Source organism: Symphalangus syndactylus, chromosome 7, assembly GCF_028878055.3.
Source record: "Symphalangus syndactylus isolate Jambi chromosome 7, NHGRI_mSymSyn1-v2.1_pri, whole genome shotgun sequence".
Lineage (NCBI taxonomy): Eukaryota > Metazoa > Chordata > Mammalia > Primates > Hylobatidae > Symphalangus > Symphalangus syndactylus.
The window spans coordinates 101,040,309-101,064,673 of record NC_072429.2 but is presented as its reverse complement, the minus strand read 5'-3'; the positions used below and the strand labels follow the sequence as shown (position 1 = coordinate 101,064,673).

The following is a 24,365-nucleotide window of genomic DNA, read 5'->3' as shown; positions in this document are numbered from 1 at the left end:
CACTATAAAGAATTTGTGTGTCTTTTTTTTTTTACTTTCTCAGAAGGTAAAGATGGGTATGTAACATAAAATTTTCCACCAGCGTGTTTTTATTGTATTTGATACTATATGATATATACAAACTGGATATGTAATACTAAATGAACTTTACTGATTTTATAATTGCAGATGACTTTTATTACATGAGAATTATTTAGCAGGTTAAGCCAAGTTACATTGAGGCAACTTTTATCTAAATTTTTAGAATGTAGAGGAGAAAAATCATTTAGTGAGGTGTTATATGTTTTTGGAAGGTAAATAAGCTTTTTTTGCCATAAAGTTTTTAATTGGCTAAATGAAGGGAGAAATTGAGAACAAAGTGTAAATATGTAATTCATAATGTGTTTTTTTTTATTTTGAATTTGCTGGTGATACTCTGGTAGCTACACTTTTGAATAGTGGTTTGCAGGTTTCTGACCTTTTTGTCATTATCATTGAATCAGTAAGGATTATACATAGTACATAAACTGAGACTGAAATACTGGTAAGTAGGTCTTTTTCTGTTTTAATAAGTGAAAGCTAAATTTCAGTCTTCTTATTAATGACCTTATTTTTGCCCTTTGTGGATTGAGAAGTAAGGCGGAATAAGGAAATAAATCACATATGAAAGATCATATAGTTCAGTCTGTCTGAAGTGTTAGTTGCTCTAAGGAGGAAAAATTGAACAATTGGTTATCTAGTATGTGAATTAGAGTACTAAATATATAGAGATTAGTGTTTAGTGGACTGTACATACTCAGTGTATTAGTTTTAAAACTTAAATTGATCTTAATTTTTTCTCATTTTTCAGAAGCGGAGCGTTCTGAAAGAAATACATTTGCAGAAAGGCTTTCTGCTGTTGAGGCCATTGCAAATGCAATATCAGTTGTTTCAAGTAATGGCCCAGGTAATCGGGCTGGATCATCAAGTAGCCGAAGGTAATGTGATTTTTACCAGGAAACTTTAATTGGAGGAAAAAACCAAGTACAGAAAGCAGTATATCTCTTACCTGTCGTGTACATGAATTGGTGGGTCCTTTTTTGTTTCATTTTTGTTCCTCCCAGTAACACCCTGGGAAAAATAATCTGATAACAAATTAGAGTTTAAGGTAGAGCTGGGACACTTAATAAATTTAAGATAATTTAGACAAGTAGTTTAAATTTGTTTCTTTCAATTTGTTCTAAATTCATCATTCTTGCTTCCTAGGAAGTTACTGTCTTATTTGGAGAACCAGTAGTATAATAATTGAAGGAACCTTAATATTTTCAGATTGCTTATTTAGGTCAGTTTCTCAGCTATCTTGATCTGGGAAAAAAATGAAAGGCTGATGTGTATTATGGATGTCTGATGTTTAAATTTTCAGGCTGAGTTTTGGGATGGACAAACTTTTATAACACATTAAAAATTGCTAGGTATTTGACTAGATAATGAATATAAAGAATTCAGGATATAGTTTTCTTTCTGTAGGAAAAAAATTTTTTGTCTGCTTGACAAGATCATTAATGGAAGCACTGCTCACTATGTGCTAATGTGGTAGGTTGCAAAGTCTGCTTAAAATGAAGATTCTCCTTGCCTATTTTCTGTTCCATAGTTAACTATTCCTTTAAAAATGTGTATTCTTAAATTGGCAACAGGAAGGCTACCAAGTTGATCCAAGTTGATACTTTACCAGGTTCAAAAACATCCTGAAGTGAGATTTATCAAAAAGTATTCGTGGGTGACCAAATTATAATTTAAAACAGTGCAAAAACGTTATGTAGACTAAACAAAATGGAAATTATCACCAGTTTATTTATTCAGGACTATACTAGGCAGACAAAGTGTTTGGTCTAAAGTGGGAAGCAACTTAAATTCTTCATGAAGAAATTAGTGTCTGAATTATTTCAGGTATTTCATTTCCTCAGGGAAATTACAGGTGCAAATCAAGTTGGACTCTGATATGGTTGGTCCAATGCCAGTGCTGCCATCTTTTTTTCATGTCAGGATTATTTTGAAGGCAAAGACTAAAAGGAGCTTCAAGAGTGGGTGATGTGTTGCTCACAGAAATAATTTGCAGAGTAAGCTCCTTTGAGGAATTTGCCGAAGATTTCACTGCAGTGCTCTTAACCAGTTCAAACTCAGGGCTGCCGGTTGAACAGATGAAAGCACAGGAGTCTTATTATCCACGCCGGGCAGTAGGAAGTCCACAGACTGCTTCATTGAAGTGAAACCCTCCTCTAGCCTCCAATGGATTTTCTAGGCGATGCCCCTTGATGAGTATGCAGGCTGGGATTCATGAGCTGTAAGCTCAAAACTGATGCAATTTCAATATTGAATGGAATACTGTTAAATGCCTTCAGATGATGATTTGACTCAGAAGTTTTATTATGTGACTCAATAGTTCCTGAGTACAAAGGGCAGATTTAGTGGAAAGCTTGATTGATGCATCTGATTGCAGGTGTATGTACTCTAGAGATTGTTAATCTGGAAGACACATGACCTTCGCTTTTTTGTCACAGTGTTATGTTTGAACATGACTGGATTCTAAGGCTTCTGTAGCATGGATATAACGTGCTTACAAAGAGGAAATTACATCATCCTTGAATTCTTCCATATTGTCAGAAAATACGATGACTCCAGGCAAGCCTATACGAAGAAATGTCAAAACTCTGAATCTTAGCAGCCAAGGTGGTATCTCCTCAGTATTGTCCTCAGCCACTGAGGATACAGGTGAATCTTCATGAATTGTGTACAACATCTTGAAGAATAATTTTCTTTTTTTGTTTTTTGTTTTTTGTTTTTTAAGAATCTGTATGAGGAGCTGGGCATTGTACTTAAAAATGTTCCCAAGACCTAATGAAGAAAAGAGGTTAAGGACTATTTTAAAAATGACAAGGAATGGCCCCCTCATTTAATATTGAATTGACTACATCACAGCAACAAAGTTGGGAGTTTGCAAGTTCAAGATGAGACTATGGTCTCAATTTATCTTCATTTATTCTTAATCTGCTTTAAGCTAGAAGTTGGAGAATAGCCCACATAATGTTTTTTGTTTGGCCTGTGCAATGTTAAAATTTTTTTTCCTTTAATTTGAATGCCTTTAGATAAGCATGTGTGCCTCTAGCTTGTCACTACCCCCATTTCTTACACCTGACTTCCCTTATTTTCCCTTTCTGACCCATTAGCCATTGAGTTTGTGACTCTGGTGTAAGCATTCTTGAAAAGGCCAAAACATGCATTTATTTTCAGGTCATTTGCAGTGTCTCCCAATTATTGCTGATTTTTTTTTCCTTTGTGCTTTGAGTAAGACACATTAGTTGGATACCAGGTGTCTGTTGAGCTTAATTAAAATTGTATAGGAGCATCACAGTGTGAACAGTCACCATGGTGTGTGCTGTTACTGGTAAGGAGTCTTCCTTTTCCTCTGGGTGATATCTTTGGACAGGGAAGTGACCTGGACTGAAACAGGCACTGTGCCATGCTCCCATCCACATTATAAAAACTCTTAAACTCAAATGTCTAAATTGGAAAAAGAAGACATTGATACTATAAAAGAATTAACTATAGCTATTTTTTAATAGTGAATACTATAGTGGCAGATATATTATTTGAGACAGTAACATTTACATTGCAGAATCTTCTATAGTGTTTTTATTCCAAAAAATACATCATAAATAAGTCTTATAAAATAGATATGTTCTTGAACATAGCCTCTAAAAGTAATTTTTGTGAATGACTTTTTAAAGAAAGTTCCTTATAAAATTAAAAATGTATTGACATGGAAAAAAACATTTATCCTCAAATAATAATTGCAATTAGAGATTTAAACATTAATAAAACTTGAAATTATTTCTAGATGTATTATGCGTATCTAGTAAGGAGTTAGGTCTTTCACATGAGAATGTCATGTCTGAGATTAATTCTGCATGGGAGAATGAAGTCCCTTATGCGTTGTCTGGCCCTTAAAATGAAATTTTTACTCTTTATCCATTTACAAGCTCTAAAATTGTGGCTGAGTGAAGGGATTTGCCTTTTGTGCTCTCTTAAATCATTGTTAGTTCTAAATGTATTTTGTAGCCGTTGTAAGGTTTTATTCAAAGGTAAAGTATAGATTTTCATACAGGTAGTTCCCATTTCCCCTAACGAGTTCTGTGTTTGTGATTATTTCTTTTTCTTTTTAGTGATGTGTACACCTGTATAGTATTTTTTTTTTTATAGCAGGAGGAAAAAAAACCATGCCCATACATTAACAACACATTTTATAAACTCTAGTTTCATTCATTAATTTCTTTGGGATGCAAGTTGTACTGTTAAAAATTCTTTTTTTGTGTGTAAAAATCTAAATTGGTCTTTGTTTTAAAACTACTCATTGTGTGGATATTAGTTCAGTTGCTTTTGAGATTATAAAAGGGATTTAGTGTTGGAACAATACTGGTTTTGTGCTAATCAGTATGATTGCTGATGTCTACTATTAAACTTAATTATTACTGATTATAAACGGGGGATAGAAACTTTTTGTTTTAATGTTTAGCTGTTCTTTTATCTGAACTGTATGAAAGATTATTTCTAATCTTACTTCACCGCAGCTTTCGTTCCCTGTGCTTAAGTTTATGTGGGAGCTTAATATAGTGATTTTAGTGCTGAACGGTGTACTAGGAGCCCCCAGTTTTATTTCTATCCCTCACTGACTTATTCTGTGATTCCAGAATTGGCATTTGTACTTCACTTCCCTTGCCTGGAGTGCTTGCTTATAGGACATACTTTCGTCTTCTCAGATGAGAAGTTCTGTACGCCGTTTCATTATGTGTAGATATGGTAGTGAGCTCTGATTTTGTTCATGTTCTTTTAGTTTGAGATTACGGGAAATGATGAGACGTTCGTTGAGAGCAGCTGGTTTGGGTAGACATGAAGCTGGAGCTTCATCCAGTGACCACCAGGATCCAGTTTCACCCCCCATAGCTCCCCCTAGTTGGGTTCCTGACCCTCCTGCGATGGATCCTGGTAAGAGCTGTTATTTAATTTCATTTAGTGTTTAACAAAAAGAGCAGGTCATGAAAGGAAATAATTCGAACATTTTAAAGGGATATTTAGAAATTTGAAATATTTGAAAGTAGTATGATGAATATTATAACTAGTTTAGCTATAAAAATTAGATTTAAGATATTTATATTTTAAAAATTAAAATTCCAGAACTCTTGTCAGGTATTCCACTTTTACTGAAATATTTATTTGTATACTGGTAAGAAGCTCAATAATCCCTTTATTAGTAATATATCAATATAAGTCAATATATTTGCCTAGTGGATTCCTTCTCTTGTAGTTTGGAAAGGAAGTTTCCACTTAAACTCTATCCAATTTGACCTTTGGCTTGCAGAGAAAAGCCTTAAGGCCAGTTAAGAGAACATGTTAGGAATATGTTGCCTATAATGATATACATCCTACTGTTCTGTTTACTGAAAGATGGTGACATTGATTTTATCCTGGCCCCCGCTGTGGGATCTCTTACCACAGCAGCAACCGGTACTGGTCAAGGACCAAGCACCTCCACTATTCCAGGTAAGAATCTGTACTCTTTGTCTGCCTAGTCATCTGGAAGAAAAAAGGACACACTTTGGATATAGGGTTCTACAGATCTACACTTTATCTCAAGGAGACTTTTCTTTGCTTGAAAAACATCTAATTCTCTGAATTACCTTCCATCTGTCAGTGCAAATATGTGGTGTCTGTGTACATACATTTAGAAATCAGATGAGATTTATAAAATGGTGTTCATAGGTTTAAATTATTTGTGATGAAATTAATTTATTACTGATACTAGAATATTGTTCTGGTAGCTTATGCCTGATATATTATTCCAGAATATTCTTTTAAAAAAAAAAATTGTAACTGCTCCTTGCAGAGCAGGGCTAGCTACCCCATAGGCAGTGTGCCCTATTGTCTGCTTATGTGCCCCACAGGCAGGGTAGCCCAGAATATTCTTTTACTGTGTCTTCTTCATTCTTGTTTTGTACCAAATGAATCTGCTTAATTACAGGTCCTTCCACAGAGCCATCTGTAGTAGAATCCAAGGATCGAAAGGCGAATGCTCATTTTATATTAAAATTGTTATGTGACAGTGTGGTTCTCCAGCCCTATCTACGAGAACTTCTTTCTGCCAAGTAAGAGGATTTGATATATTTTTCATATGAAGATTTAGCTTAGCTTAGCTTTTACTGTTAAAGTTTATCTTCTTACACTATATGGACAATAGTTATGTAAATTTAAAACAATATATCAGAATCCAGCATGATATTCCCTCTACTACTAAGTTCTGTTGAGCGAAAGAAGCCATCTGAATGTCATGCAGTGTACACTAAATGAATACAAACTGGCTTTTATGTTAGTTTGAGGTGTATATTTATATGTGAAAGACTAAAACAAAATTTAGTTTTTTGTTTTATCATGAACATTTATTTTATAATCAGGAAGGAAAATAGTAATTAATATTTTTACATATAATTTTTCTTATTTTAGGGATGCAAGAGGGATGACCCCATTTATGTCGGCTGTAAGTGGCCGAGCTTATCCTGCTGCAATTACCATCTTAGAAACTGCTCAGAAAATTGCAAAAGGTAATTTATTTCAGATCCTAAATGAGTTACATATTTTTCAGTTTGGATAGATTCTCTTCTGTACATATAATTATTCAGACTGAATTTCTATATATGTAAATGATACAATTGGTTGGAAACGATCAAGATTTGTGTGTGTATGAAATTCATGTGTTTATTCTTCCTTCAAGTGTACTGTATCTTCCAACTTTCCATCAAAAAACAGCTGATATAAATTTATTGATTTAAAAATAAATACTCCGTAATGAACAATGTAAAATCTTTTGGAAAATAAGATGGATTACTGATAGAACCTCTTGGTAGTTAATTGGTGTTAAGTGATATAACTTTACAGAATAATGGACAGATGTCTGGTTATTTCTGACTTAGAATTCCTGCTAAATAGAAAGCATTAAGGAATATCTATCCTTACCTTCCAGCCTTTGAAAGATTAGTTATCTTTTTAAAACACTGATAAATAGTTTATGAGATGGTCTATAATTTGCTAAATAGAGTCAGGACTTGAGTCTTAACTGCCTGAAACAGAGCCAAGGATTCAGATGGCTGATGTATAGTGTGTTTGTATTGGCATCATATGTGGGTATGATGTAATTATGCTTTACTTTATATTGTTCCAGAGTTGGTTAGATTTCTTTGCATGTTGTCTTTGTATATCACTTTTAAAAATTGATATATAATTTCTGGTTTATATTGTGTATATGCTAAGGCTTTCCAGTTGAAGAAAATCGATGGCTAATTAAGTCCTTTCCTGAAAGATGAACTGCTATGTTCTTACTTTTTTAGCTGAAGTATCCTCAAGTGAAAAAGAAGAAGATGTATTCATGGGAATGGTTTGCCCATCAGGTACCAACCCTGATGACTCTCCTTTATATGTCTTATGTTGTAATGACACTTGCAGTTTTACATGGACTGGAGCAGAGCACATTAACCAGGTAAGTTATTTTTACATTTTCCTGTATTAATCATATCTTTGTGTCTTTTTTCCCTATGACTGTCACTAGACTTACAGTTTTCAGCTTTGGAATTGTTAAGTCTGATACAAAGGAAGTTGATTTAATTCCTAAGTAAATGAGGCAAAAGAGCTGATTGCTCAGTTAAATATGGCATACCATGAAAATTGGAAATTTTCACTGGGTAGTATAATCTGATCCACAAATCTTGATACAGATTTTATAACTACAGTGCTTTTTTGGGGGTGATACAAATTATTTTTTTCTACTGGTAATATTTCTATTTGTATATTATAAACTGTATATTTGCTGTAGCCCTTTATAGGTCCTGGTTTTCCAAAGCACATTAATTTTGTTTGTTGAGATTGAATTTTTAGAAAATACCAGGAATAATTATTATGATGAGATATATGCATACTTATAATTATTCCTTTAAAAGTACACTCTTAATTTTAGGATATTTTTGAGTGTCGGACTTGCGGCTTGCTGGAGTCACTTTGCTGTTGTACGGAATGTGCAAGGGTTTGTCATAAAGGTCATGATTGCAAGTGAGTACAATTCTAGTTTTCTTTAGTTTAATAGTATAAACTGTTTAGATTTATATTGCTGTATGGAAATAATCTGTACTAAGTCATGTTTTAATTCAGAAAGCATGAGGTTACGTTTCCCTTGTTTAAGTCAGTTTATGTATAACAATGTGATTCTTGATTTAAAGTATACTGTGAAATGTTTGGTTTCTTTGCTAGTTCTAACATTGCCCTCCTTAAATAAAAGTAGGTGATTATACATTGTAACAAGGATCAGATTAGTCTTTTGAGAAATATATCTACAGAATGTTCCTGAGTGTATTAGGCAGCAGAGGTCTCAGGCCCCCTGTAGTGGGGTATACTAGGAGAAAATTGCCATAGGCCTAGAGGGAATCATGGTGAATGTTTGGACTGTGTCTTAAACTAAATGCAACAGTCTTTCATTCAGCAACAGTTACCACAGCTATTTCTGTTGGTTTTCACAGACCTGAGAAGCAGTGAAATACCTAGCACTAACATCTGTGGTGTTTTAGGATTATGGTTAGGGACTTCAGTATAAATGGCTACAAATGTTATAATAGAGAATTGGACTGTAAAAACCATCTACCATACCATTAAGTAATTGTATAGGACAAGTGAAAAATTTTAATAGATATTGCATTGCTTATTTATAATTTTTGTTAGAAGAATTCTGGTTGGTATTTTTGTTTTCCTTATTTTAAGCCCCTAAAAGTGTGATAATCTGTTGTTATTGATTGTTTGCCAAGTGTACTAGATGCCAGGGTGGTGGTGAATAGTCCTGACAGTGTTCATAACCCTATCAGAGGCCACAAGCAAGAAATGTCTGCCCATAGTGTTACAGGGTTCATTAGGTAATAAGGAGGAGCACTTGAACTGGACTGGGAATTAGGGAAGAGATTCCAAAAGTGACTATACCTTAGAGTACCTCTTCTCATAGGAATGCTGTGTTGCTTTACAGATGTCATTACTACTAAGTAATCCTTCTTGTTATATAAGCTTTGACAGTTACACTTTGCATCTAGAAATTAATAAGGGCTCTGGTTTCAGTGAGTTATACCTTCATAATGTCAACATAAACCTTTGTATGTTTAAAAAATTTCAGTTTTTGTACTTGTGTATAAATTCTCTATAGACTCAAACGGACATCACCAACAGCCTACTGTGATTGTTGGGAGAAATGTAAATGTAAAACTCTTATTGCTGGACAGAAATCTGCTCGTCTTGATCTACTTTATCGCCTGCTCACTGCTACTAATCTGGTTACTCTGCCAAACAGCAGGCAAGTGGGATTTTTAGGACATACAATAAGTTAAAAGAGCGCAGCACACCTGAGTAGCTTTTCGGCCTCCCTCCTCACGACAACATTCTGTTTTGCAGGGGAGAGCACCTCTTACTATTCTTAGTACAGACAGTCGCAAGGCAGACGGTGGAGCATTGTCAGTACAGGCCACCTCGAATCAGGGAAGATCGTAACCGAAAAACAGCCAGTCCTGAAGGTGAGTTAATTAGACATTTATGACACTTGTGGGAAGCCATATGTTTTATTTTTGTTTTGGTCACTATTTCTTTTTCATTTTAGATTCAGATATGCCTGATCATGATTTAGAGCCTCCAAGATTTGCCCAGCTTGCATTGGAGCGTGTTCTACAGGACTGGAATGCCTTGAAATCTATGATTATGTTTGGGTCGCAGGAGAATAAAGACCCGTACGTATTCATTAAAACCTTTTTGGATTTATGTATTTCCTACGTTAGTGTAGACCTTTTACAGTTCATTCTGTCTTTCCTTTCTCCTCAAGTCTTAGTGCCAGCAGTAGAATAGGCCATCTTTTGCCAGAAGAGCAAGTATACCTCAATCAGCAAAGTGGCACAATTCGGCTGGACTGTTTCACTCATTGCCTTATAGTTAAGTGTACAGCAGATATTTTGGTAAGTTCTTTGAGTATGTATTACAAGTACATGAAAAGTATGTTTTTCAAGTACTCTTCTTTGCTGTGAAACTAAAAAAGAATTTAAACCTTAAGATCTAGTGCTAATGAGGTTATGGTAATAACACACTCAGATAGGGATGGGGTGGCATTGTATCTGTTCCTCTCTCTGGAAAACCATAAAACTATCAGTGCCCTCAGAACCTGTCATAAATAAATAATTTATGATGTGAGAAAAATAAAGGCATGTCACAGAATAATGCAAAATTTAAAAACAGAAAAATATCAGCCCAGTAATAAATCCTGAATCAAATTATAACCTGATCACTTACTGTAATATGATGCAGCAATTTAAAAATAAATCGTATTGTAAATAACGTAAAAAAAAAAAAAAAAAACCAAACTGTGAAAATTGGGTGTTCTCCGTAGCTAATATTTATACAAGAAGCTGTGCACAGAAAAGAGACTAGAAAGTAATAATAATGGTTCCATGAGGGAGATGGGTTATGAATTTATTCATATAAATATTTGAGTCTGCTTTGCTGTTGTGGAAAGTGCCCCAGACTGAGTTAAACATATTCTTCTTCTGATTTCATATATTTGGTATTGTTCTTCTAAATATTAGTTGATGTACCGAGGACTGTGGGACAAAAAATGAGAAATCATACATTTAGGACTCACTGTACGTCAAGCACATTGGCAGTATATTTCATAAACTGACCTTGTAAATGTTTTGGTTAAATTTGTTTTGAGATTTTATTATGAAATGTTAATACTTAAAAAATGTTAGAACTTACAACTTTATGAACTTATAACTTTATGAATGTCTAAACATCTTATGAAGTATCTTAACATTAATAGAGTGAATATAATTTTTTAAAGCTTTTAGATACTCTACTAGGTACACTAGTGAAAGAACTCCAAAACAAATATACACCTGGACGTAGAGAAGAAGCTATTGCTGTGACAATGAGGTTTCTACGTTCAGTGGCAAGAGTTTTTGTTATCCTGAGTGTGGAAATGGCTTCGTCCAAAAAGAAAAAGTAAGGCATCCTTTTTGATTTGGGTTTGGATACCATTTTCACACTGTTTTTGTGATAAGTGATTTATGTATATGAAAAGATAGATTGCTTATATTTCTCTTTTTGTTCTAGCAACTTTATTCCACAGCCAATTGGAAAATGCAAGCGTGTATTCCAAGCATTGCTACCTTATGCTGTGGAAGAATTGTGCAACGTAGCAGAGTCACTGATTGTTCCTGTCAGAATGGGGATTGCTCGTCCAACTGCACCATTTACCCTGGCTAGTACTAGCATAGATGCCATGCAGGGCAGTGAAGAATTATTTTCAGTGGAACCACTACCACCACGACCATCATCTGATCAGTCTAGCAGGTAAATTGCTACCAGGTAACAGATTCCGATTAATCCTTTCTCTGGAAATGTCGTGTTTGACTTCCTAAAGCCTTTGCATAAGCACTCAGGTGGTGTACATGATCATTTGTGTAATATAAATAACAACCAGAAAGCCGGAATTTTAAATATTTTTCTACAACAACTGTATTATCAAGGACAGGGCTAAAGTAACTCCATTATAAATGTTTCTAATTATAAGATTATTTGTTCTTAAGTTTCATTTATCTTTTCTATTTGTTTGATAGTTTCCCTAATTACACTGTAAACTTGTTGAATCAGGATGTTGAGCAACTTAAAACTTTCCGATGTCCTTTAGCACACTGCTTCTCAAACTTTAATATGTATGAAAATGACTTGGGGCTCTTATTAAAATATAGATGTCCACTCTAGAGGTCTTGAGGTGGGGCCTCCAACTTCATATGTCTTTCAGGTTCTCAGGTGATGCCAATTCTGCTGGTTTAGGGGCCAGACTTTTCAGTAGTAATGCTGTAGATGTTTGGCAAATATTTAGTGTATTTTGTTTTTTCAAGTCTGATTTTATAACCATGTGCATGCGTGATGATGTTTTAATAAGGACCTTTAGGATCTAAAGACCCTTTTCCTCCTTTTCTGGAAAACATCTCTGTTAATAAGGATGGCCTGCTTTAGTGTTTGGGATAGTTTCCAAGTTGTTATGCTTGGATTTGATCTGGGTTGGTGTTGAGTATCTGCTCTCACTATTCTCCTATATGCCAGTATATGTGTCCCAGTTTTTCCTTTAATGTCAGGTGTCCCTTTAATCTAAATCCAGTCTTGTCTGACAGAGCTCTCCTGTAGTATCCTTGATACTGATATACCTCCAAGACTTGTTGAAAACTGTTAGAAATCAAGCTGTGTATCTTCAGACTTGTCAAATCGATCCCATTATTAAATGATTCTGCCAGTGAGATCTGCTTGGACTCTGTATGATTTTCCTGATCTTGATACCCTGTGAGGAACTCATTAGTTACTTAAGTGGCATTACTTTGTGAATTCTTAGTATCCTTCCCTTGATCTTGTTCTGGAAAATAAAAAATTGATGGCTGTTGAACAGATTTTGGGATCATCTCATCTCTAAACACTGCCCATGAAACTGTTCCTGCTAAGTTTCAAGATTTTGTGTCATCTTGTTCTTAGTCTCATTATTAAAGTATTACATACTCTTAAACTCTCTTTACTCCATTCCCTTTGCTTGTTTCTTGAGGCAACTTCCTACATCTTACCAGAAGGAGATCTCACGTGATAATCAAGAAATAGTGCTAATGTTTTCAACTGTTAAAAGTTTTTTATTATAGTACAGTACATTCTTACCCATAAAGGGTGTATTTTGACCAGTGTTCCAAGGATGTCTTAAGTTGAAAAATACAGACTTGACCATTCTCTGGGATTTCACTTGTGTTGGATTGTAGAAGGTGTATATCACCCCATTGAGTGTGAAGTCTTAAGAGTAGCTTTTCTGTTGCTTCTTTCCACCTCTTGAAAATGTTCTTGTTACGTTCTTAATAAATAATCTGTTTCTACTTTATTTCCATGTCTGTCATATAACAGTAGCTGACAGTTACTGAAATTTTAGTATGTACTAGGAACTTTCCTAAGTATTGTAGACACATTACCTGTTTTAATTTTCCCAATGTGTCATAGATAACCACTATCATTCTAGTTTGTCAAATGGGGAAACTACAGCTCAGAAAAGTTAGGCAACTTCTCCAGTGTAACACAGCTAATTAAAGATTAGACGCTGGACTTGTCTTGACAGATACTTCCTTTTTTTTTTTTTTTGTATTCTCCTGAATAGTAGATGGCAGAGTAGAGAGGAAGACTACTTGGTGCTTGCTGATAATGTTGAGCCACCACACAGTTAACCAACACTGAACCAGACTTTATAGTGTAGAGTGCAGTCCAAAACTCCAAAATGCAGACTCGTAGTTAGAAGTTCTCAAAAGAGACCTTTTTCCATTCTGCATCTATTCATGGCTGAGGTAGGTAAGTCTCTTGAGGTATGATTTTTTTGTTTCACTCCTTCATGGTGTTGCCCTTTTAAGATTTATGTTTAGCTTTATATATGTGAGGGGGACAGAAGAGGAGATTCCTGTGATGACTTTCTATCCTTTGCTTAGCCTCCAGACTCTCATGTGAAATCTGTGGTTCCTTGAAGCACTTCTAGCCCAAGAGACATCAATAGGTCCCTTTGGGATAAATGGTGGCACTTGTCTCGAAGCTTTATACAGTACAATCGTTTCTCTTTATCACCTGCATAGCTGTCCTTTTTTTTTTTTAATATCTAGCATATATATGTGTTCCTTAACAAGAGTAGTTTCACTGCACAGTCTGCCAAATTGCTGGAACTAGAAGTCCCCAAAACTTAGAAGTGTATTAACAGGGCTTTTTAGACTGGGTTTCAGGACTGTTGTGCTTCATTGTGCCAGCAAGTCTGTTGGGAAAAAAGTTGAAGTCACACTAACTGGGGAGTTACACAGGTTGAGTATTCCTAATCTGAAAATGCGAAATCTGAAATGCTGCAAAACCTGAAACTTTCTGAGCACCAACATGATGCTTAGAGGAAATGCTCATTGGAGCATTTTGGATTTTGGGATTGAGGATGCTCATCTGGTAAATATATATAATGCAGATACTCCAGAATTTAAAAAAAAAAAAAAAAAAAGCCCAAGATCAAAACACTTCTGGTCCCAAGCATTTCAGGTAAGGGATGTTCAACTGTAATATGTTTTATGTATTGGTATTTTTAAATTACTCTTTTTAAATTTTTTGTAGAGATTGGGTCTCGCTGTGTTGCCCAGGTTGGTCGTAAATTCCTGTCCTCAAGCAATCCTCCCACCTCAGCCTCCCAAAACATTGGGATTACAGGCATTAGCCACTATATACAGCCTGTTTTGGTAGTATTATAGATACTAAGTGCATAACTTCCTAAAGTAACCACTTTGAGGGGACTATATTTCTTGTGGATGTTTGTTCTAGGATGTTTGTTTTAAAAAAGAAATACTCATTAGTTGTGGCTTCACACAGTGCTGACTTTTATGTTTTAATATTGAAATCTCTTTAGTGGTTGGAAATACCCTTTTTCATCTCTACAGATTTTCTCTTAGCCTTTCCCACTTTTGTAATCCACAATCTCTGTTTTACCAGTTACTTATAGTTCTAGTGTTAAACATCATATTGAGACTACTTATCTGTTTGTTTGAAGGCATGGTGTTTCAATCAACTCTCAGGTCTAATGGGTTTGATTCTCATTTCTCATAGCAACTGAGATAGGAAAGAACCTGTCAATGCAATCACTTAAAGGTCTTTTGACTTCAACATCTTTTAACCCCTGTTTCTTAATCTATAAATCATAGGTGACAGGGTTATTTAGCCACCAGTTTCAGATTTCTGGCCTGTATTTTAAGCTGTATTTTCTGGTTCCCCCTTTTCCTTTTATAATCCAGTCAACTGTCTTTTCTTGGTTGTCTCCAAGTCAGGTGTTTACGGAAGTGAAACTTTTGCCACTTTGCCTTTGGTTATGACTATTTTAAAATCATGCTTTTGAACCGATGTTTTCCCCACACACATCAGCAAGTCATTAAGTTAATAAGCTCATTCAAAGTAGAAATCATGTCAGATCTCTTAAAAGTTAGATCACTTCTATTAAACACTTTCTGTTAATGGACAAATGGTGCTACCAGAGCCTTTGGAAATAGAACTGCTGGTGGAGGAGGAAAAATCTTCCTGTAGAATTTTTCGATGGGGTAGACTCATACAAATATGTGCATCAACACAGATTTGAAATGACTTAAAAAGAAAAAACGTATTCTGAGATTTATATTTTCTGATGTATTATAGATTAAGTATTGTTGGTTTCCAAGAATTCTCAGCTCAGATTTAAAGTCACATCCTAGCAAGTGTCTCACATGTAATAAATGAGTTAAATAAAAATATGTGTTGCATATCTGAGCTGTGGCAGGAGCATACTCATAAGCTTCTGATTCTTTACAGCTCCAGTCAGTCTCAGTCATCTTACATCATCAGGAATCCACAGCAGAGGCGCATCAGCCAGTCACAGCCTGTTCGGGGCAGAGATGAAGAACAGGATGACATTGTTTCAGCAGATGTGGAAGAGGTGATTTTAATTGTGGTAGATTTAAAAAGCTTTTATTTTGTGAGAAAAGAAGACTAGTCACTAGAAATTACATTAATAGTAGCTTGAGACTACTATATGCATTTGCATCCAGTTTGTAGATGTTTGTTATATATTCTCATTTGTGGTTATACATAGTAAAATTATTTTAATAATTTGTGACTTACTGGATATTAGGAAATTGGACACAAACTAGTCTTTAAGAGTGGAGATATTCTCAGTGTTAACAGCAAAGATATTCTGGTTTTTTTTTTTTTTGTATTTTTTTTTTTTTGTTTTTGTTTTTTCCGAGATGGAGTCTCGCTCTGTCACCCAGGCTGGAGTGCAGTGGCGTGATCTCGGCTCACTGCAACCTCCGCCTCCCGGGTTCAAGTGATTCTCCTGCCACAGCCTCCTGAGTAGCTGAGATTACAGGTGCGCACCACCACACCCATCTACTTTTTGTATTTTTAGTAGAGACGGGGTTTCACCATGTTGGTCAGGCTGGTCCCGAACTGACCTCGTGATCCGCCTGCCTCAACCTCCCAAAGTGCTGGGATTACAGGTGTGAGCCACCGCGCCCGGCCAAGATATTCTTAATGTTAGAAAAATTTAGTAGTTTTGTACAATGTATTTGAAAGAGGATACTACATATTTATGAGGTAAATTCTCTCCTCCCTACCCCCAATATGATTTTTATACATCTAATTTGAGGGTTCTGTATATGCTCAGTAATAAACTTTGGGATCTGTGGATATAGTTTTTTTATTTTTTTGAGATGGAGTCTTGCTCTGTCGCCAGGCTGGAATGCAGTGGTGCAATCTTGCCTCACTGCAGCCTCCACCTCCCGGGTTCAAGCGATTCTCCTGCCTCAGCCTCCTGAGTAGCTGAGACTACAGGCACGCACCACGCCCAGCTAATTTTTGTATTTTTAGTAGAGTTGGGGTCTCACCATGTTGACCAGGATGGTCTTGATCTCTTGACCTTGTGATCCGCCCATCTCCGTCTTGGCCTCCCAGAGTGTTGGAATTACAGGCGTGAGCCACCGTGCCCAGCCAGGATATAATTTTTGATAGCAAATTGTCACTAACAAATGCAGATTTTCAAAACTGCTTGATATATGATTTCAAATTCTCTATAGTTAGGGATCTTTGCATTTTAGTTAACTAGCTTTGATTGTCTACAAATAAGATTCTGGATTTAGGTTGAGGTGGTGGAGGGTGTGGCTGGAGAAGAGGATCATCATGATGAACAGGAAGAACATGGGGAAGAAAATGCTGAGGCAGAGGGACAACATGATGAGCATGATGAAGACGGTATGCAGGTTATTTGAGAAATTACTGAGTATGAGTAAATCAGGTACTTTTAAAGGGAGATATTAAATGCAGAGAGAAACCTCATTTGAATGTATAGTGAAATGGTCAACTTATTTTCTGCCAAGGGTTTCTGTAGCATCTATTTAGAAAATTTAGGCACTATATATAATACATATATAAAATAGTTTCCCTTTTTTGTCTTTGTTTAAGTCAGTTTCTTAAAAGACTGTTAAAAACTAAAATAATCATAGTCGCATTATGAAACATTTGTAAATTAGAGAAAAGGAAAATAAATCACCTATAATTACACCCAGATGCTAGTAACTTATATATTTACTTTCAGTCCTCTCCTGCACTGCCCTGATGTACTAGTCTGTTGACTACCATAATTTCCCTAGCCATTCTTCTAAGGTTGAGTAGTTACTTAGTCTTATTTTAGTAGTTATCCCTTCTCTTTCACACCATTCCCCTTCTCCCCAACTCCTACCCCCCATGCCTTCTTAGTTCCCACCCTTATGTTATTCTGGCTTATCAGACCCTGTTTTAAACCATAGTGAGTTTGTGCTTTTTTCTTAATTAAATGTATTTTTTAGGGAGTGATATGGAGCTGGATTTGTTAGCAGCAGCTGAAACAGAAAGTGATAGTGAAAGTAACCACAGCAACCAGGATAATGCTAGTGGGCGCAGAAGCGTTGTCACTGCAGCAACTGCTGGTTCAGAAGCAGGTATGTTGCCTTATCCCAACTACCTTCTTGCTTATGCTAAGGCTGTGTGTGTGTATTCAGTGTGGATTGGGTCATACTTTGTGTGATATACGCAAGGGTAGCTAAGCATTTTTATAACTTCATCCTTGTTCTCTGGATATTAGAAAAGAAAGTATTATTTTAATAACTCTCCAGCTTTTCTGGTCATTAAATAATGAATGAATTTTAAAAGTTTATTTAGAAGATTTTTAATTTTCTTGTCTTTTTTTTTTTTTTTTTTTTTTTAATTGGGTCTCATTCTGTCACCAGGCTGGATATTCCAGTGGTGCAGTCAGAGCTCTTTGCAGCCTTGACCTCCTGAGCTCCTACCTCAGCCCCCTGAGTAGCTGGGTCTACTAGGTGCAAGCCACCACATCGGGCTAATTTTTTTTTTTTTTTAAAGAGATGGGATCTTGCTGTGTTGCCCAGGCTGGTCTTGAGCTCCTGAGCTCAAGCAGTCATTCCACCTCAGCCTCCTCAGTTGTTGGGATTATAGGCATGTGCCATCACACCCAGCTAAAAGTTATTTATTCAGGAGGCTGAGGCATACGAATAGCTTGAATCCAGGAGGCAGAGGCTGCAGTGAGCCGAGATGGTGCCACTGCACTCTTGCCTAAGCCACAGAGCTGGGCTTAAAAGTTATTTTCTAATAAAAACTATTTTATGGTGGGTTTTGTGGATTATTGAATACAATCTGGCATTCTGTTTAATATGTATGTTTTCCTGAATGAGGGGGTACATTGTAATTTTAATTATTAAACTCACAATGTTTTTGGTTTTAAAAATAAAAATTTTAGGAGCAAGCAGTGTTCCTGCCTTCTTTTCTGAAGATGATTCTCAATCGAATGACTCAAGTGATTCTGATAGCAGTAGTAGTCAGAGTGACGACATAGAACAGGAGACCTTTATGCTCGATGAGCCATTAGAAAGAACCACAAATAGCTCCCATGCCAATGGTGCTGCCCAAGCTCCCCGTTCAATGCAGTGGGCTGTCCGCAACACCCAGCATCAGCGAGCAGCCAATACAGCCCCTTCCAGTACATCTACACCAGCAGGCAAGTCTGAAAACTTGGTATTGCTAAGAATACTTAGATAGATTTTTACAAGTATGCATGTTCATCTGGGGATAAAATTAGTTTTATGATAGTTCCTCATTGTTTTGTTGAGTTTCAAATATAAAAAATATGCACATATGATTATAGCAGAGTTTCCCAGTCTTTGCATTATTGCTTCTTTAGGCTGGATAATTGTGGGAGGCTGTCTTGTGCATTGTGGGATGTTACGCAGCATCCCTAGCCTACTAGATGCCAATGAAACCCCTCTCACCCTTCTTTCCCTCCCCTTGGCTCCCACAGTTGTGATAACCAAGAATGTCTGCAGATACTGCCAAATGTGTAGCCCCTTTGGTGGGGGGGAGGTGGTGTGGGGATCAGATTTCCCCTGGTTGAGAACTTTATATTAATTCTTGTCCCCTCCATATTCCTGTCCCCAAAATAGTGTGGTTTAGGCAAAGTTTTTTGCTTGGCTACCACAATTGACCATTTAGATTTACGTAAGTATCTATAATCCCAGAGAAACACAATTAGCAACTGACATTAGCTCATTGTGGTTGTCCTTTTTCCTTATAGCAAGTTCAGCGGGTTTGATTTATATTGATCCTTCAAACTTACGCCGGAGTGGTACCATCAGTACAAGTGCTGCAGCTGCAGCAGCTGCTTTGGAAGCTAGCAACGCCAGCAGTTACCTAACATCTGCAAGCAGTTTAGCCAGGGCTTACAGCATTGTCATTAGACAAATCTCGGACTTGATGGGCCTTATTCCTAAGTATAATCACCTAGTATACTCTCAGATTCCAGCAGCTGTGAAATTGACTTACCAAGATGCAGTAAACTTACAGGTATGAAACCACTGAAAAGTTTCCCATTCCAGTGTATTTTTTTGGCTGTCAATTATGAGAATTCCAGTATTAGGGGAATTAAATGTTACAAATGTTTAAATGTTGACATGCTGCTGTATCGAATTTAGCTCTGTTTGGATAGTTTTAACTATTTTAGTTTGGTCTTCATAGAACTATGTAGAAGAAAAGCTTATTCCCACTTGGAACTGGATGGTCAGTATTATGGATTCTACTGAAGCTCAATTACGTTATGGTTCTGCATTAGCATCTGCTGGTGATCCTGGACATCCAAATCATCCTCTTCACGCTTCTCAGAATTCAGCGAGAAGAGAGAGGATGACTGCGCGAGAAGAAGCTAGCTTACGAACACTTGAAGGCAGACGGTATGAAATTCTTCATGTATACAGAACGTCCCCAATTTAAAATGGATCCTCAACTTACAATTTTTTTTTTGTTTTTGTTTTTTTGAAACGGAGTCTCACATTCTCGCCCAGGCTGGAGTGCAGTGGCGCCATCTCGGCTCACTGCAAGCTCCGCCTCCTGGGTTCACGCCATTCTCCTGCCTCAGCCTTCCGAGTAGCTGGGACCACAGGCACCTGCCACCCACACCCGGCTGATTTTTTGTTTTCTTAGTAGAGATGGGGTTTAACTGTGTTAGCCAGGGTGGTCTCGATCTCCTGACCTTGTGATCCGCCCGCCTCAGCCTCCCAAAGTGCTGGGATTACAGGCGTGAGCCACCGCGCCCGACCCCCAACTTACAATTTTTTTTGATTTTATGATGGGTTTATTGGGGGTATTAAATGCATTTAGACTTTATGCATTTATGATGAGTTTATCAGGACATAACCACATCTTCAGTCGAGGAGTATCTATACTTGCATGTTTAGATAGAATCTTTGTATCCTAGAAGGTTAAAGCTTTTTAGTTGCTATTATGTAAAACCTTGTCTTACTGTGAAGGGAGAAAGAAATGACTTGCCTGCATTACTTAAATTGTTGAGGCAGAATAGACTAGTTATCATCCAAGCTGTTTTTAAAAGTCCATTCATATCATAGGAATCTGATACTAAAGCCTTTTTATTTTTGAAGTTATTGGTCTGTATCTTTGTCTCATTATCCCCAAGACCTCCCCTTCTCCTCTTAGAAAGTTATTTTGACTGTGATTGGTTATGAATGTGCTTTGTACTCAGGAGGGGGAAAGTATGTGTGATTACCAATGCTGCTCTTTTTTTCTCAAATCACATTTCTTTTTTTATGCCTCCCCTAGCCTGTTGAATTATAATTAAAATATATATCTATGTATTTATTATGTTCTTTCTATTCAGTTATAAAGTGACCTTTTTCAGGAGTAGTTATCAGCTCAAATATTGAACATCAGAGCAATAGCAGTAATATAGTAAAAGTACCTCATACCTAAAGTCAAAATCCAAGGATTTGGTTCTATCTCTACCTCAGGATAAACAACTTTATTACTCTGGGCAGATCATAAAGTGAGGAAAGACAAAGGTCTAAGAGATTACTTAGAAAGACAGTGATAGGCATCTACAGTAGAGGTAATAGTTACTAAAGTAGGGCAGTGAAGACCAAAAGGAGAGGAGAGAAGCATTGAAATAAAAAACAGCATTTAGGGCCTTGTTGAGGGATTAAGTAGCAGGGGCATCATTTATATTTAAACCTTGATCCTGAATACTAATAGGAAAATTAAAGAGAAAATTCTAGAGTGGTATAGTGGACAAACTTGCTTTTGAACATGTGAGAACTAGGGGAAAAAAAATGGTAGAAATGTCAAGTGTGCAGAATTGAATGCTTGGCAAAGATAGCTATACTAAAGATAGAGATTTGAGAGGTAGCAGCTTTCCTGTCCTAGGAAGGCTGCTTCACAAAGACGAAAGCTTTATCTTTGTTAGGCTGTAGTCGTTACCCCAGAGAACACAGAATTCTGATAGCGGATCTTGATTGGTGGCAGTGTTCTCTCTCCCTACTCGCTGTCAGCTTTAATATAATGATTCACATATCACATATAATTCACCCATTTAAAGTGTCCAATTCCATAGTTTTTCAGCCCTTCATCATAATGAATTTTGGAATATTTTAATCCTTTCTACAGAAAACCTATTAGCAGTCATTCTTCATTTTCCCCTACTTCCCCCCCTTCCCCTTCCTAAGCAACCGTTAATCTGTTTTCCCTCTCAATAGATTCTGGATATTTCCTGTAAATGGAATCATACAGTATGTGGTCTTTTGTGACTGGGTTCTTTAATTTAGCATAATGATTTTCAGGTTCATCTATATTTAGCATACATCAGTACTTCATTCTTTTTCATTTCCTAGTAATATTTCATTGTATGAGCATACTGTATTTTGTTTATCCATTTATCAGTTGGACATTTGGGTTGTTTTCACCTTTCCACTATTATGCATAATGCTCATATGAACTGTTGTATATAGATTTTTGTGTAGATGTGTGTTTTCAGTTCTCTTGAATATATACCTAGTTATGGAATTGCTGGGTCATATGGTAACTCTGTTTGTAACTCTTTGAAGAACTGGCAATACTGTTTTCCAGAAAGGAAGACAGTCTCAGTAGCAGTGTATGTATGAGAGTTTTAGTTTTTCAACATCTTCACCAGCACTTATTATCTCTCTTTTGTTATAACCATCCCAGTGAGTGTGACCTAGTATCTTTGATTTGCATTTCCCTAATGGTCAGTGATGTTGATTATCTTTTCATGGGCTAACTGGCCACTTGTATATCTTCTTTGGAGAAATGTCTTATTTGGATCCTCCCACTGCCACCTCCCCCCGCTCCCCAATTTTTTTTTTAAACGGAGTTTCACTCTTGTTGTCCAGGATGGAGTGCAGTGGTGTGATCTCGGGTCACTGCAACCTCTGCCTCCTGGGCTCAAGTGATTCTCCTGCCTCAGCCTCCTGAGTAGCTGGGATTACAGGTACCCGCCACAATGCTAATTTTTTTGTATTTTTAGTAGAGACGGGGTTTCGCCATGTTGGCCAGGCTGGTCTTGAACCCTGCCTCAGGTGATCCACCCACCTTGGCCTCCCAAAGTGCTGGGATTACAGGTGTGAGCCACTGCGCCCGACCTTGCCCATTTTTTAAATTGGCTTGTCTTTTAAAATTGAGGTGTATGAGTTCTTTATTCTGCATATAAGCCCATTATTAAGTATATAATTTGGGAAGATTTTGTCCCATTCTCTGGGATATCTTTTCACTTTCTTGGTGGTATCCTTGAAAGTACAATTTTAATTTTCATAAATTCCAATGTATATGTGGGTGTTTGTTTTTTGAGACAGGGTCTCGCTCTGTTGCCCAGGCCGGAGTGCAGTGGCGTGATCTCGGCTCACTGCAGCCTCCACCTCCCAGTTTCAAGCAGTTCTCCTGCCTCAGCCTCCCAGCTAGCTGAGATTATAGGCGCCTGCCACCATGCCCAGCTAATGTTTGTGTTTTTAGTAGAGACAGGGTTTCACCATGTTGCCCAAGATAATCTGTGTTTTGTTTAGTTGCTTGTGCTTTTGGTGTCATTTTAATGAAGCGATTCTCAAAGTATAGTCCCTAGAACAGCACCATCAACCTCACCTAAGAGCTATTTAGAAATGCAAATTCTGGGGCTTTACCCCAGACCTACTAAAACTCTGGGGATTAGACCAGAGGTCTGTTTTAATAAGCCCTCCAGGTGACTTTGATGGACCCTGAAATTTGAGAACTACTCTCTTCAGGGAAAGAGTTCATTTTGCCATTCCAAAGGATACTGGAATTCCTTTTCTATACAAAATATAAGACTGTAAATCATGCACAGTGGTTATATTTCTAAAGCTGAGCAGCAGGCTTAACTACTTTGTATTTATGAATATTCTCAGCTCCTAATTTTGCCTATTATAGTAAATTTCACATTTGTGTTCTTCTAATAAACACTTTCATTTCTTTTTGTTCTTATAGACGTGCCACCTTGCTTAGCGCCCGTCAAGGAATGATGTCTGCACGAGGAGACTTCCTAAATTATGCTCTGTCTCTAATGCGGTCTCATAATGATGAGCATTCTGATGTTCTTCCAGTTTTGGATGTTTGCTCATTGAAGCATGTGGCATATGTTTTTCAAGCACTTATATACTGGATTAAGGCAATGAATCAGCAGACAACATTGGATACACCGCAACTAGAACGCAAAAGGTATCCATTCTTGCCATGAGGTTGATTTAAGAAATACTTGCTTGGTATGGTCTCCTTTAGTACATTGTCAACATTTGGAGTAAGGAGAATAGCATTGCAAAAGAGAACTAGCACAGGACCATTTCATATAGGAAAGTGGGCTTGAATTATCCAACCTTTCCCCATTGCCACTCTTCACTTAAAATAGGAAACCTAAGAATCTGGTTAAACTTCATGTTTGAGATAGTTTGGCCTGGCCTGATTATCATCTTCATTTTTTCCTTTTTTTTTAAAGAGACAGGGTCTGACTGTCTTGCCCAGGCTGGAATGTGATGGTGCGATCAAAGCTCACTGCAACCTTGAATTCATGGGCTCAAGTGATCCTCCTGCCTTAGCCTTCTAAGTAGATAGGACTTACAGGCATGTGCTACCATGCCTGGCTAATTTCTTAATGTTTTGGAGAGACAGTGTCTCATGATGTTCCCCAGGCTGGTCTTCAACTCCTGGCCTAAGTGATCCCCCTGCCTTAGCCTCCCAAAGTGTTGGGATTACAGGCATGAGTTACCATGCCCAGCCCATGTTTTCTGTTAGAGTTTGTGTAGGTACTCGTTATTTCTTAGGTGATTTGCTTTTTCTTCTATTGAGTCCATTTTGTAATAATAGTACATAAA

The 24,365-nt window shown here is 36.9% G+C and overlaps 1 protein-coding gene across 7 annotated transcripts in view; it reads left to right on the top strand.

The window, feature by feature from the left end:
* UBR5 (ubiquitin protein ligase E3 component n-recognin 5) overlaps window positions 1-24,365 on the top strand; it is a 149,699-nt gene that overhangs the window by 98,537 nt on the left and 26,797 nt on the right. For all 7 annotated transcript variants that reach the window (XM_055286944.2, XM_055286943.2, XM_055286942.2 and 4 more), the window contains exons 22-41: window positions 830-956; window positions 4,847-4,998; window positions 5,458-5,553; window positions 6,032-6,155; window positions 6,511-6,608; window positions 7,392-7,540; window positions 8,015-8,106; window positions 9,239-9,385; window positions 9,484-9,602; window positions 9,686-9,812; window positions 9,905-10,034; window positions 10,916-11,076; window positions 11,188-11,427; window positions 15,457-15,580; window positions 16,782-16,893; window positions 17,487-17,618; window positions 18,434-18,691; window positions 19,265-19,533; window positions 19,705-19,916; window positions 23,485-23,715. In XM_055286944.2, coding sequence (XP_055142919.1) covers window positions 830-956; window positions 4,847-4,998; window positions 5,458-5,553; window positions 6,032-6,155; window positions 6,511-6,608; window positions 7,392-7,540; window positions 8,015-8,106; window positions 9,239-9,385; window positions 9,484-9,602; window positions 9,686-9,812; window positions 9,905-10,034; window positions 10,916-11,076; window positions 11,188-11,427; window positions 15,457-15,580; window positions 16,782-16,893; window positions 17,487-17,618; window positions 18,434-18,691; window positions 19,265-19,533; window positions 19,705-19,916; window positions 23,485-23,715 — 3,100 coding nt within the window. The remainder of the gene's footprint in view (window positions 1-829; window positions 957-4,846; window positions 4,999-5,457; window positions 5,554-6,031; window positions 6,156-6,510; window positions 6,609-7,391; window positions 7,541-8,014; window positions 8,107-9,238; window positions 9,386-9,483; window positions 9,603-9,685; window positions 9,813-9,904; window positions 10,035-10,915; window positions 11,077-11,187; window positions 11,428-15,456; window positions 15,581-16,781; window positions 16,894-17,486; window positions 17,619-18,433; window positions 18,692-19,264; window positions 19,534-19,704; window positions 19,917-23,484; window positions 23,716-24,365) is intronic.